The 14075-nt window shown below is 48.5% G+C and overlaps 4 protein-coding genes across 4 annotated transcripts; 2 read left to right on the forward strand and 2 right to left on the reverse strand.

The window, feature by feature from the left end:
* Positions 1-197: 197 nt before the first annotated feature.
* On the reverse strand, positions 198-4662 carry FIESC28_04625 (uncharacterized protein; the record flags this gene model as incomplete). Its single annotated transcript, XM_031158772.1, has 4 exons — positions 198-2176; positions 2229-2241; positions 2306-2322; positions 2829-4662. The coding sequence occupies 4 exons, from the start codon at positions 4660-4662 to the stop codon at positions 198-200; spliced, it is 3843 nt and encodes a 1280-aa protein (XP_031017170.1).
* Positions 4663-5239: 577 nt separating this feature from the next.
* On the forward strand, positions 5240-7520 carry FIESC28_04626 (uncharacterized protein; the record flags this gene model as incomplete). The annotated part of the gene is made up of 2 exons (XM_031158773.1): positions 5240-5702; positions 5752-7520. The coding sequence occupies 2 exons, from the start codon at positions 5240-5242 to the stop codon at positions 7518-7520; spliced, it is 2232 nt and encodes a 743-aa protein (XP_031017171.1).
* A 487-nt stretch (positions 7521-8007) lies between these two features.
* FIESC28_04627 (uncharacterized protein) lies at positions 8008-9234 on the forward strand (the record flags this gene model as incomplete). Its single annotated transcript, XM_031158774.1, has 1 exon — positions 8008-9234. The coding sequence occupies one exon, from the start codon at positions 8008-8010 to the stop codon at positions 9232-9234; it is 1227 nt and encodes a 408-aa protein (XP_031017172.1).
* Positions 9235-9332: 98 nt separating this feature from the next.
* Positions 9333-11505, reverse strand: FIESC28_04628 (uncharacterized protein; the record flags this gene model as incomplete). The annotated part of the gene is made up of 2 exons (XM_031158775.1): positions 9333-9712; positions 9768-11505. The coding sequence occupies 2 exons, from the start codon at positions 11503-11505 to the stop codon at positions 9333-9335; spliced, it is 2118 nt and encodes a 705-aa protein (XP_031017173.1).
* Positions 11506-14075: the final 2570 nt, after the last annotated feature.

Here is a 14075-nt window from a genome sequence, read left to right on the forward strand (position 1 = left end):
TAACCGGGATCTAAACGACTTATCAAGTTTACCGATGAACGTTGTCAACAGGATAATCCAGTGGACTGGCTATGGCATGAGACTCATTGTATATGCAAGATTGATAGAAGAACAAAACTCAAACGCTTAGTTACTAAACCTAGGTAAACTCCACCCAGAATCGCTCAATCCTATTTAAAACATTGTAAACTCCAAAGTTACTCATCACGGAACAACCATCTACCACCAGGCCGCATGGCCTCGCGATGTCTATCTCGAACTGTCTGCTTCTCTCTCTGAGCGGCTTCTGATCTCTCCTCCTCTATCTCTTGCGTGTTTGGAAAATCTGCGTTCCAAAATCCTGGAGGACTTCGCATTCTTGAGTAGTGGTATCGGTGCTTGCCGTACTTATTGGCAAGCTCCTGCATCTTGGCTTCAATCCACAACTCGTCGCGCTCCTTCTTATCCATGGTTCCTAATCGGTATGCAAAATCTCCCATGTAGTCCTCCAACAATTTCTGCTCCTCTTGCCGTTGGGCAGCCGAAAGGGGAGGGTCGGGACGTTGAGACATAGCGAGGGATCGCCAATGCTTTCCACAGCAGTGCATATCGGTACATCCTTGCATGCGAGACCTCTCGTCTCTACCACGAACGACATCCGAAAAGGCAAAGTCATGTCCCTCGTTGGCCTCGGGATTGATCTTGAAGTCATCCGGACGCAGCTGCGAGACTGGTTTGTACCGCAACCCCGACTGCACACCTTTCTTAGAGGCCAGCGGAGATGGTGCATTCTGCGGTGTATTCTTGGACGCAGCAGCTACAGCAGGTGTTCGACTGGGCGTGAGCATCTGCTGAACGGGCGGCCTGTCTTTAACTCGACCCGCCCCTTCAAAAGGAAGTACTCGTCGTCCTGGAATTGCAAGGTCTTCTGCTGTGGTACTCGGCCTCGATGATGTCCTCGGAGTTGGTCGACCACTGGGCGTAGCCACCTGCGCAGCTGGGCTGTTCAACAGTGCATCCAACCTCCCCTTAGGGGCTGCATCCGGGCCTCTGTCTTGCCTGTAGGCTTCGCCATCCTCAGCCAAAGTTGAGATGCCACGGTCCAGCCCCTTTTTGAGGGGTGTAACAGGCTTGTCTTTACTGGGCTGAATTATCCTTCGATTCACGCTCAGAGGTGTAAGTGCTGATGTACGCTCGATTGGACGAGCAGTTTGTGGAGGATCCGGTCGAACGAAGAGAGTTCGGGGGGTTGTCGTTGGCGTCGCAGGTGCTTCGCTCTTAACTCTCTCTTGCCATTGCGACTCTTCTAATTCTCGGCGCTTCCTGGGTGTTAGGAGTCTCTGGGCTACATCTCCCAAATCCAGACTCTCATGCGGGAGAAGGGTCGGAGGTCCCAATGGGTCTATGGGGCTCGAAGAGCGCTCGTCGGCCTCCACCTTTACCTTCTGTAAAGGCAGTCCATTGGGTTCCTCATCGCCGCGCTTTCGCTTCCGTACCTCTCTTTCGGATAAAAAGATCGGATCGGACGACGGCTCTTCCTTGACTTTCACATAGCCGTGGGTCGGCAGCTCTGGCAATTCATTTTCGTCGTGCCTTGACTCCACTTCGCTCTCTGTAGAGTCCGAGCTAGGATTGGCAGCTGTGGTGTCTGGAAGCGGCTGATTGTTGTCATGAAGAGAGGCGGCGGCTAAAGGTGGAAGGTCCAGGTCGGCTTGATCCAGACCGGCTTCGGATGTGAAGCTCGTGTTAGGACTAGGAGCAGCTTCCTCTACGGTCTTTCCAGCAGGAAGTGTAGTTGCTCGGGTGCTTCGACGGTCTGTGATGTTGATGCCGTGCTCGTCTTCGGCTGTTTTAATCTTCTTCTCCAGAAGCGTAGCGTGATTGGCCCATCTATCCCTTTCTTCTTTCCTCTTTCGCAAGGCATCCTTTGCCTGTTTGAAGTTTGCCGACAGTGCTTTAAACTTGAGGCTCACCTTGGCGCACTCGAGTTTCCAATCTGGCTCCTCTGCGTTTTCCGAAGGGTTGCTGGCAGGCGATTTTCGAGTCTGCTCGGCGCTCCCAGGTGATTTGGTAGAAGCCTGCTGTTGCAACTGCTCTTTCAATCTGGCATTCTCCTCCGAAAGTTCAGCGGCGCGAGACGCGTGGTCATCCCGCTGCTGTAGAGCCTCATCAAGCTCGCGTTTTGTCAATTCAAGATCTGAAGGGTGTTAGTCATAATATTCGATTCACGTCGTGTCAGTGTGACGTACCTGAAGCGATCTGCTGGTCAATTAAATCGCAAGCGCTGGTAATAGCATCAAAAAGAGCCGGACGGCCTGAAGCAAACCAACTTGTCATCTTCTTCTATACCAACTGTTTAACATATCTAACAGGCCGTTTTTGACTTGGACAAGGTGTAACAAGTTGAGGTGTGGTGATGCAGATCGACGCGTCTCCACATTTTGTCCAGCGCGGCGATTTCTACTTTAAGGACGTCAGTTTCTCAGCGCGGCCCCACGTGATCACCTCGGGAAGTCATGATGGGATACAACAGTCATCATGATGGGTCAAAATATTGAGTTTGAGTTTAACCAGGATTATCGGAAGATTAGACTTAGTCCCATACATACCAATAATTTATATTTATTTGATATCCATTAGAATATTAGTAAATCGAGCGAGTTCTGCTGGTGCAAGCTCCAGAAGCTAGTCTTGGTATCAACAGCTAATAAGTTCTCCAAATATTATACTAATATATATATCCGTACACTCCAATTACTCTAACAAGTCTAAATAATACAGACGCTATGATATTACAACTGATATTGTATCTTATTCCTCCTGATCCTTCGCAAGCGCCCAGCACTTACGCATACCTGTTCCCATTGACTCTTCGTCAACAGCTTCACTAGTCGCCCATCTCAATCGATCTTTAGTAAGTGACTTGGTATCATCCAAATCACCATCTTCAAGGGTAAAGAGATGAACGTGCATTGTGAGCTTCAAGTGGGAAAAGAGCCATGGCACACTACCCAGTTCAGCCACATGCTTGGGCTTCACTGCTTGGCTTCCGTGCTCGCCAGCGAGCTTGGAGACATATGCCAGTGCTTTTGTACGTCTCTTTGCAGGTGTGTTGCCCTCCTTGGCGTCTTGGAGGATGTAGCTAGGAAACTCCCAAAGACCAGCCAAGAGTCCCTTCTCGGGGCGCTTCTGAACCAGATATTGGCCGTCATTTCGGCGGATCACGCACACCAAAGTTTCTTCCTCCCTAACAGCCTTTTTGATAACTTTAAGTGGGAACTTGCGGGCGTGGTCAACAATAGTTTCCAGCTCACGGGGACTGAGGGCTGCTTTGGCTTTGGCCGGAGTTGGTTTGTCTTCAGTCGGCCCCTTAAAGGCAAACGCCGAGAGTGTCATCTGCTTGCCTTGACCTCCTTTAGCGGTCGCCTTCTTCGAAGCCTTGGTATCTTCAATTTTGACTTCCGTTTCGCCCAGGCCTTCCTCTTCGAAGCTTTCGCAGAGGTCGCACATATCTTCGATATCTCCAATTTTTGTGTCTTTGTTTGACACCAGTGTTTTGCCTTCAGCATAGACCCGGCATGTTGATGTGATAGGGCACTCGGAGCAGTTTGGCTTGGGCACACAGATAGTACTTCCGAGCTCCATGAGTGCCTGTCCCCATCTTCCTGGCCGATCGCTTGTTTCAACTTCTTCGTCCTCCTGTTTATCGGTTCCATCTCGTGCAACAGCTCTCACAAGGGCGTCGGCGGCAGCCCACAACGTATCTATCACGGCTTTGTTTGCCTTGACGTTGCCAAAAAGTCCAAGTTGTCGACTCAAGACTCGCAAAACGTTTCCATCGACCATAGGCGCTGCTCTTCCAAAGACGATGGATGAAATGGCACCTGCAGTGTACCTCCCGACACCAGGAACCTTGGCCTCGAGATCCTGAGTATTTGAAGGCAGCAACCCATTCATGGTAGAATCGTTCACCACAAGCTTTGCTGCCTCGTGAATCCTTGTCGCTCTGCTGTAATAGCCCAATCCGCGCCACGCACTCAGAACATCGTCGGCACTTGCAGCCGCAAGGTCATGGATTGTAGGCCACTTGGCCATCCATCTGTTCCAATAGTCGATGACTGTTGCCACTCGCGTTTGCTGCAGCATGATCTCGCTGATCCAGACTTCATATGCTCGTCGTTCTAACAGTCCCCGAAGTTCATCACCCTCGTGATCCTTTGGATTTATCCAAGCCTTACGCCATGGCATTGAACGCTTGGTGCTAACATCATCGAACCAATTGAGGAGCGCCTTGCGGGAAGAGGACTCCTTCAACAACAATGGTCGATGATATGTGATGTGATGTCGCCTAGATGGAGGGGTGCATGGTGTTTCATTCGTTTCTCCTTTGAAAGAGAACAGAGTCTCATGAATTTTGGAAGTTTCAGCCTTGCTCCTTGGAGGTTGCGTTTTCCTCTTTTTTGGTGCTGGTTGCTTAGTATCGTTTTCAAGAGTCGCGTCTTCTTCCGGCTCAGACGCGTCGAAATCTTCATCCTGAGGAGGAGAAGGGCGTTTGGCTATGCGCTTCCTCACTGCAAGAACTGGCTCATCATCAGGTTCCAGTTGAGAAGAAATCTTCCGTGAAGCATTCACTGCGCTTGAACGCGTTGCTCGTGTTGATGTTTTAATAATAAATTTGTCCATGATATCCGATGATGGTGGGAGAAATTGGCAAGATGTGCCCGTGATCTCAGCACATATTATTGGAGAAGAATAAGTTATTCAAACGAAGTGATTAAGTCGTCTTGTAGAAAGAAGATAGGGGAAGATCACAATAAGAACCTGGAAAGTTCCATTGGTGTTGAGGAAAGTGCCGGCATTTCAGTCAGGAACGCTGGGGCTATTATCCACTAAATTTAGTGCTGTCAACGCCTAAGAAATTGGCTGCAGTTTAGACGACAACCTTCCATCATCGAAGACAATGACGTTTTAATTTAAAACCATCAACATCGAGACGAAAACCACATATTAATGTCTTACGCCTCCATCTTCTCAGGGATCAATCATGACTTCACAATTTGGTGATGACTGCATCTGTACACCCTCCATTGAAATGTCACCCTCAGGCTCTCAACCTGCCGCAGATGCAGGCGCCCGTCCAGGGTCTAAGGAGGCACCTATTGGTCGATCAAACGATGTTGGTCGTTTGTCTCCAATGACTTCTGCCTCATCTGAATGAGCTATTTCAGTTCATAGACTGAATCTGGGTTGACTTACTATCATGTCGCTATCAAAATTCTGCGTAAAATGTGCTGGCATCTTTGAGGGGGATTATGTGTCTCCTGATGTCCTGCAGCACGACCTCATCGATACCGAGGATGTAGAATACCGGCCCGGGGACTTCTTTTCAGGTAAACAGGAGTGGAAAGTTAGGCTGGACAGTATTCCAGGTCAAGAAATCCCGACGTTGTATCTTCACCATAACTTCCAAGATGTGGCAGAATCGGTCGACAGTTGCGTCTTTTGCGCCATGATTTGGGAAAGGTTGACGATCGAGGAATTTCTGGCTGAGTCTCAGAACCTTGCTGGGATAGAGAAGAAAGATATTGTTGGCATTCCGGTCATTCATCCGAAAGAGTCCACCTATACTGGCATATTCACTTTTGGATTGCTCTATGCTGTCTGGTCAGGGCACAATTGGAAAGCCAGAGCTTTGCACAGATTTCATCTCTTCAAAGTAATCAGTAAGTTTATGTCCCGCTGTCTTGTGTGTCTATATTCTAACAATTTCAGGCGTTGCAAATCAAGAGAACAGGGCTATATGGAAACCCACGTTTGACCGACAACAGTCACTTTCGCGGATACACAACTGGCTTGAATCGTTGGTCAGGGTTCCAGTTTTTGGCTCGCACCTACCCACAAGACTCCTCCACTGCCAGCCATCACCAGTTTCCGGTGGCACACCTACCGTTAAGCTTGTGAACACTAACGACTTGAGCCCGTCTACTCGTTATGTCGCCCTCACGCATCGCTGGGGCACCGTCCAGCCTCTTATGCTGTTGAAGGCTCTGCAGGATACATTTCATACCAACATCCCATTCGTCTCTATCCCAGCCACGTTTCAGGATGCTATCAGACTAACAAATGACATTGGCCTCGAGTACATATGGATAGACTCACTCTGCATTATACAGGATTCTAAAGACGACTGGCAAGCAGAGGCTGCACGCATGGCATCCGTATATTCTCAGGCGCATGTCACCATCGCTGCTACGGCTGCTCAAGACTCGGCAGCAGGGCTCAAACAGCAAACTTCCATGCTTAGATATCCCTGTGAGATCACCCCGTCGTGGACAGGCTTCGAGAACGAGATACCAGATGGTCCTGTACGAATCATAGTTAGATCGGCCTTTTGTGACGAAATCCTCGCGAAACCCCTTTTCCGTCGGGGATGGACATATCAGGAGTGGATTTTGTCGTCTGCAACAATCCATGTGGCACGAGATCAGCTTTGGTGGACATCGGCCTCGAATATGAAGTCTCAAGGCTACGCAGCAAATGAGACCTGTGAAGGATACGATTTTGAAGTTGATCGAAACCACATTCACACGATGGCGCCCGGGTCTCTATACGCCATTGCGAACGAATCTACAGAAGCTACCCCTCAAATATGGCATAACCTACTGCAAGAATATATGTCAAGAGATCTGACTTTCGAATCTGATCGTCTTGTAGCATTTGCTGGCATCGCGACTTTGTATCAAAGATTTGCACATATCCCCCCTGGCTCCTATCTGGCAGGAATATGGCGTCAAGTCCTGCTTCAGGATTTGTTATGGACCATCGCTAATGGGAGAAAGGCTTCACCGCCACAACTTTACCGTAGCCCTTCGTGGTCCTGGGCTTCGGTTGAGCCGGCGCACAACTGGGCGGGGAGGTTTTCAATTGGCAGCAAGTCTGTGAATGTTGACTTGGAACCAGGTGAGGATCCATGGGTTGCCGTCGCTACTGTTCTAGAAGCATCAGTTGAGACAGCAGGGTCTGAATTTGGACCTGCACTTGGAGGGCATCTGGTATTGCATGGCCCTCTGATCAAAGCACGCCTTGGTTTTGTGATGATCGACCTTTCCGACCGCCTTACAGCAGAACAAGCTGCTGAGTTTGTACCAGGCGGTCGGCTACGATACGTACGTAATTACTTGTCGATGCCAGATCACGCGAGTGTTGATAACGCAGCGTTGCGCAATGGTACGGGACCAACAACGCCTCAGCTAGATACTGTTCCTAAAGAGGTCTCATCTGATGAGGAGATAGACATCTACCTGGCCGTTATCTATTCTCATATTAACCTTGGCGGATATCCTAAAGCACATACCCTGGCTCTCGTTAGAGGATTAGATAAGGGGGAGTATCGCAGGATCGGGTATGTTTGGATTGGCGAGGATATTCTGGGTGATCAGAAAGAAAATAGGGAGTTTGGTGTTTTTAAAGCTCTTACAGATGAGGACGAGTATCTCAGTCTCGGAGATCGGCCTGGCTATTACAACTATCGGGTCGTCTAGGTAGTGCCAAAACTATCTGAATTCTCATTGTCAATGCGTATTGAGTGGAACTCAACAAGTGGTGGATATCGCACGTCATGACTTTGTATTTATGAGGGAAGCTATGGACTCTTGGTGGGACCATCTAGATGGATGATCAAAGTCGCGGTAGTTAAAGTTTTTTTTTTTCAACTTGTGATACTGGACATTCTTTATCTTGAGTCGTTTGCATTGTAATACGGAGAATATTTACTAACGCCTTTGTAAGTGGCTTATTAACGTTCAAGTTTTACAAGCTGCATCCGTATAACCAAGACATGGGTTTCGGTTGGCTCGTGATGATGACCCATCACCCAACCCACGCTACCTAATCAATGAACCGATCTCAACCAACAGTGGATCGATCATGTAAAAACCACTTACACGGACACGACCTTTCCCGGTTTTCTATAATTTTCGACTCAGGAAAATATTTTCCATGACTCTTTAACTTCTACATCGTCTCGAAATGTCTTTCTCTGCGGGAGACGGTCGTCTTGACCTTAAACAACACGTCCAGGATATGGAAACCGACAACTGGAAAGAAGGCCATACTCGAGTCGCGGGCCAGAAGCGCTTCAGATCCTCACAGAAAGTCCCTATTACAGAGCGTGCCAAACATTTGACATGGGCTTGGTTTACTTTTGTTATGAGTACGGGTGGTATCGCGCTGTTGCTGCATTCTACGCCACACAAGTTCCGAGGGCTTGAGATTATCGGCAAGATCTACTATATCCTCACGATAGTGGTATTTTTCGCTGTTGTTTCGGGCCTTGTATTGCGGTTTGCTACCACGCCAGATGCGCTGAAAAAGAGTCTCATGCATCCGACCGAAAGTCTCTTCTTCCCTTGCTCGCTACTGAGTATTGCGACTATCATATCGAATGCTGCTGCATATGGCGTTCCAGAGACAGGACACTGGCTGACTACTGCCTTGAGAGTGTGTTTCTGGATCTATGCTGGTGTCACGATTCTGTCAGCTATCGTCCAATATTTCGTCCTTTTTACCGGAGCCCACCTACCCATCCATTCCATGACACCAGCTTGGATCCTACCGGTCTTTCCGGCTATGCTTACGGGAACGCTCGCTTCATCACTCATGTCTTCACAAAGCCCAGAGCATAGAATGGCGATGCTGGTAGCCGGTGTAACCTTTCAAGGTCTTGGCTGGACTGTTGCGTTTCTCTTATACCCACTGTACCTTGGCAGATTGATGCAGGATGGTCTTCCAGCACCAGCTATGCGACCTGGTATGTTCATCGCCGTAGGCCCAGCTGGATATACCTCCGTGGCCATCATCGGCATGTCGAAAGCAATTCCGGAGGGCTATGGCTATTTCGCAACATACCCACTGGCACAAGATGTCCTTCGAATATTGGCGCTCTGGATCGGTATATGGATATGGTGTGTTGGATTCTGGTTCTTCGGGTTTGGTGTCCTTGCGGTGCTATCATCAGTTTATAAACGCAAGTTGCAGTTCAGTATGAGTTGGTGGGCTTTTGTCTTCCCTAATATCGGCTTTACTATTGCTACGGGGAATATCGGACAGGAGCTTGAGAGCGAGGGGATACAATGGGTGTCAAGTGTTTTGACAGTTTGTTTGGTGATTATGTGGTTTGTAGTGCTATATGCGATGGTATCTGCAGTTATTCGCAAGAAGCTACTCTGGCCAGGACGAGATGGAGATGAGTCTTGAGCTTCACTTTGGGATATAGTAGTAACTCTTGTGAAAACAATCTGTATATCTTTGACTCTTTCCACGACCCAAGTGTTCTTGTTCTATTCAACCCATCTCTATGTCCCTCGTCTCGATCCCTTCTCACTGCCTAACATCTTATCCAATTGCTCCTTCGTACAATCAGGAAGATGTTTCAAATCTTCAGGGGTCATCCCAGAGGTAAGCCCAGCAAGCCCAGGATAGTCCTCTTTGAGCATTCTGTCGCCGGGATTGCACTCAAGCTTGTGTGGACCATATCTCTTTTCCGAAAGTGTAATATCCATGAACTTGTGCATCTTGTCAACCAGGCCTAGAACTGCATCTTTGGAGGCAAACTCCCTTGTGTTAAAGACTACAGCCCAGTCAAAGTCTTCACCGTAACTCTCGACGAGAGCATAGCCGCCTTCCACTCCGCCTCTGCGGTATCCAGATCTTCGGTGACCCATTCTTGCGACAGCTGTAAAGATTGATTAGCTTTGTATTATGATAGTAAAGGAGCGAGTAGCACTTACAATGTCTACCAGCGAACTTGACAAGAGTGCTGGCGCTTGCACGGAGGGAAAATGCAGCGGCGCATTCTTCTTTGATGGCGCCATCTCCTCCATATACTCCAGGAACGTGTTGCTTGTCTGCAGGAAAACGAGCATCAACACCAACCTGCAGGCCATCTGGGTGAATCTTATCCTTGAGGTGCGCATTAACATCGGTCGCGAATACATCTACGTCGAGGTCATCGAGGATATGCTTCTCCAGAAACTCGACGTAGGGCATTTCCGTGAGGTTTGCTATTACATGGCCAAGGAGCATTGAGCCGTAATGGGAGTGGACCATGCGCTCGCCTGGGTTGTAATCAAGCTTCTTCTTAAGCTTGTACTTGATCAGATCGTCGAGAGTGGCAGGCCTTTTGCCCTTGGATGGTGACTGCATTGCAGCTTCACGGAATTGGAAGGCGGCTTCTCCAGACGCATTTCGGTCGTAGCCTGCTGTGTGGTCGAGAAGATGCTGGATAGTGATATCCACTGCTCGCCTGTCGAAGGGTTTGTGGTAACCCAGCAGCTCGTAGACGGGTGTATCGTAGTCGAAGAGCTCGTTATCAACACACCATTTAACAGCTGGATATAAGAACATCTTGCTCACGCCTCCGAGCAAGAATTTATCGTTGCGCGATACCGTGCCATAAGTCGTTTCGGCCCATGTATAACTTCGCTCAGCCATGACATGACCCCTTGCTCCGATAGCTACCTGGGCCTGCCGAATGCCGTTGTCCTTCATGAAATTCTTCATAATCTTGTCCAGCTCCTCTTTAGCTTGTTTGTTGTTCCTGAACGAGTTAACCTCTCCTTTTGCCTTCCACTTGCGAGGCAGGTATCTCATGCGTTCAACGAAAACGGCATTATATTGTGTCTTGCCTAGACCTGATCCGCCCTGAATATCCACCGGCATAAACCACTGGGCGCTTTGCGTTTTGATCATTTTGGACAACTCGGTGTTATTAAGGCGGATTGTGGCTGACCAACCTCCTGTACTCATATCAGTTACCAGAGGTGTGATGACGCCGTCGTCGGACATGAAGAGCTTGGCAGGTCGAAGGAACTGTCGTGATGAGTGTGGGTAGTTGAATGTGGATGACCAGCTCTGATCTGGCATGAGGCCTTCTTTGGTATGTTCCAATGCCCAACGCTCGTGGCTTTCGTTCTCGTGGAGGACGACACAGTATCTCCTGTCATCAGGTTCTCCATACATGCGGAAGCTGACAACTCTTGCCAGACCGTTGCTGTCCTTGTTGGCCATGTACGCGTCAATGTCCCTGATGTCGCAATCGTGTCCCCATTTGATCACATGGGGATCCTCGACCATGATACCGTGGAACTCAGCACTATCTGCAGGACCATTTGCACTGACTGCGGTCATTCTTAATCCTTGCGACTCCCATTCCTTCACCCATTTGTTGAATTTCTGTAGATTGAAACCCCATGCCATCTGCCAGCCATGAACGACTGTCCCATCGTTGATCCAAGTCATAGCGTATCGGGTCTCCCCTGGGTTTCCATAGGCGCTTAGCGACATTGGTCTAAAGTCTTTTGCTTTGAGGTCTTTTACACGCCGTTCGTGTTCCTTCTCATTGACTCCAAAGTACCACGCTACAAGTGGGTGCTCGTCTGTGGGATTCTCGTAGATTAGTTCGTCATCCTGGGCATGAAGAAGTGATGGCAGGAATGCCAAAAGGCATCCAAGCACTTTGAGCCTCATCTTGTTAAATGATTCGTGTGTGTTCGTGTTTTCGTCTGCAAGTGCGTGAGCGTGAATGTACGTGTATGGGTTTGAACTGGAACTTGACTGGAGCAGTCCTTCTATTTATGTGTCTGTTCATGGTCAACAGAGCGCGGGCATTACACATTGTCCCAAAGTTTATATCCGATAGTGATCCTTCTTGCTGCCCTAACTTGTGGTTGAAGAATGGCGAGTAGGGTCCGGAGTGAGCAGACTTCCCCTCCCACTCGCCCCCACGGTAGAACCTAAAGATCAATATGCCCGCAAAGTGACTGCGGAAATGATACGAGCTTGAAGCAGCAACAGTAGAGTTACTTGTGCATTCTCAAATGGATCAATCAGAATCCTGCTCTGTGGGCGGGTATTCCGATATGTATGACCACTTTCAAGCATTGCCGGTCAGAACGTGGTGATATTTACACAGTTCTGGCAACTAAGATTGGCCAATGTCCTCTCTGGTACGTCATGAAATCTAATATCACCGAGATTCGCTTTCAGAACGCACTTGAATTGTCAAAGTCTGGATGTCCTCCACTTGGATAACAGGTCAAATTTGGACATCATATCTTTCGAGCTTCTCTCTTTGATTTCCATTCGACACTGGTACTCGACTTTGTCAATTCTTCATGGAATGTCACTTCTTCCATCTTTGGTGACAATCACAGTAGTGCCAGCTACTCATCCGTGCCAGTAAGCGTAAGCGACTAGTCGGTGATGCTGTCGTTGAGAAAACCAAACCAAGGTGTTGCACAACACTGCAGTCCTAAGCGTGACTACCAACTGAGTACAATTCTCCGATTCTTTGGTTGTACTGCATATCATCTGTGGCACGAGTGACGAAGTCGGAGAATGTCCAGAAAATAAACGTATCGCTGGTGATTCGTAGCAAAATACTTTCCAACCGCAAATAGTAATATGCTGACGAGGAAATTATACTCGCGAATAATACCCAGGCAAATTTGAAGTATAACGTTAATACAGGCCACTGTGGAAGCAGATATACTCCTATCTTCTTATTAGCCAAATTCAAGTCGGGTCATATCATAGATGCCTTGGTATAATAATTGGTACTGTCGAGTTCAACTTCCATGAGCTTGACTGATGTGGTGTTGTTACAGTAAGTTACCCTGTGTTTTGCCGATCTTGATCAACAAGTTGTACCCAGCCTGAGCTACGCCATATAAGGCTAGCTGACCCGCTCTGCCCCATCTGTGCGGTCGCGCCGTCTCTTTGACGATCTCGCCTGGTTCTGCAGTGCATGGTTAGGGCAACTCACGTTACAGTCATCCAGGGTCAGTTGACGATTTGAGGTTTTCATCTTTGACGGAAGGCAGATAGTTTTGTATGATAAAAGTCATTGGTCTTGGTTCAAATTGTTTGAGGAATGCGGCTGCCTTTGTCAAGGCATCCTGTCTGCTTCAAGCAGCTGGTATTCTGTTCTAAGGCAACTGGTCAACACAGTGCCGTGGGCTTGTATAACTCCATAGAAGAGGTTGGATGTTCACCAAGATACCTTCAAGTAACACAAAGGGCCATAGCCTAATCAGTCGTATCTCAGCTCCGATTACAGCACGTTGCATCATCTTTGTACCACCTCAGCAGGGCTTCAGCCTTCAGCCTTCAGCTTGGTGGACCGAAGAATCAGGAGTAAGAGCTGTGTAACCGCCAGCGCAGATGGTATCTGACCATAAACGCCTTGTCAGACTGAAGCTGTACTACATCGACTAACTCGAGGACGTTGAAGCTTTCGACAACCGAGCCAATCCATTTCTTACACAATGACAATCTAATTTATATGAATCATTTTGATCGGGTAGAGACATATCAATTGACGTTGAGACTAGAAATTGCTGAGAGAAATGGTCGTGTGATTGATCACACAGTGCCAGATCTGACTTTGAAAGGCTCGCTCTCTTAGTGGAGGTAAGCACTGCAAGGGACGGATGAGACCAGCTGCAGCGGGAGAGCCAACGATTTGTGCCCTGTAAGCGAAAGGTTAGCCTCCACTGTGGATTTAGAAATGCACTGGGCCTAGGCTTAGGTACATCACCACTAGAGGCAGTCTGCAGCTTGACCCGCACCTGCAAAAACCTGAACCTGAACCTGACGGGAAGCTAGAGCTCCAAACCCAACTCGTCAAAGCGTCTCAAAACTCAACTCAAACTCAACTGGGCCTTGATCTCTCTCCTTCACAACATCACAACCCACGACCTTTCCTCAAATCCTCACTGATTTCAGGAATTCTCCCCTGCAACCGCAAACAAATTCACCTTTACAGTAAGTCCTCAACTTTACCATGTCGTTTTTTCAACACTTGCCTTTCAACTGCAATACTCGCCTACTGCTCTCTTGCACTGGCTCGCCTTTTCAACTTCTGCCCGCCCGCTTGAAAAAAATCCTGGAAGAAAATTCCCATACCTGCCCGCCATTGGAAATCTCTGCACCCCGCCCCCGCCTACCACTTTCAGCTTTCAGGGCCCAAGATTGAGTGGGTATGAAAGCTCCTGTCATTGTTTGAAGGTAGCAAACGGTGGTTGTGGTTCTCAAAG

Source organism: Fusarium coffeatum (assembly GCF_003316985.1).
Source record: "Fusarium coffeatum strain FIESC_28 chromosome Unknown BRIP53273_contig_97, whole genome shotgun sequence".
Taxonomy (NCBI): domain Eukaryota; kingdom Fungi; phylum Ascomycota; class Sordariomycetes; order Hypocreales; family Nectriaceae; genus Fusarium; species Fusarium coffeatum.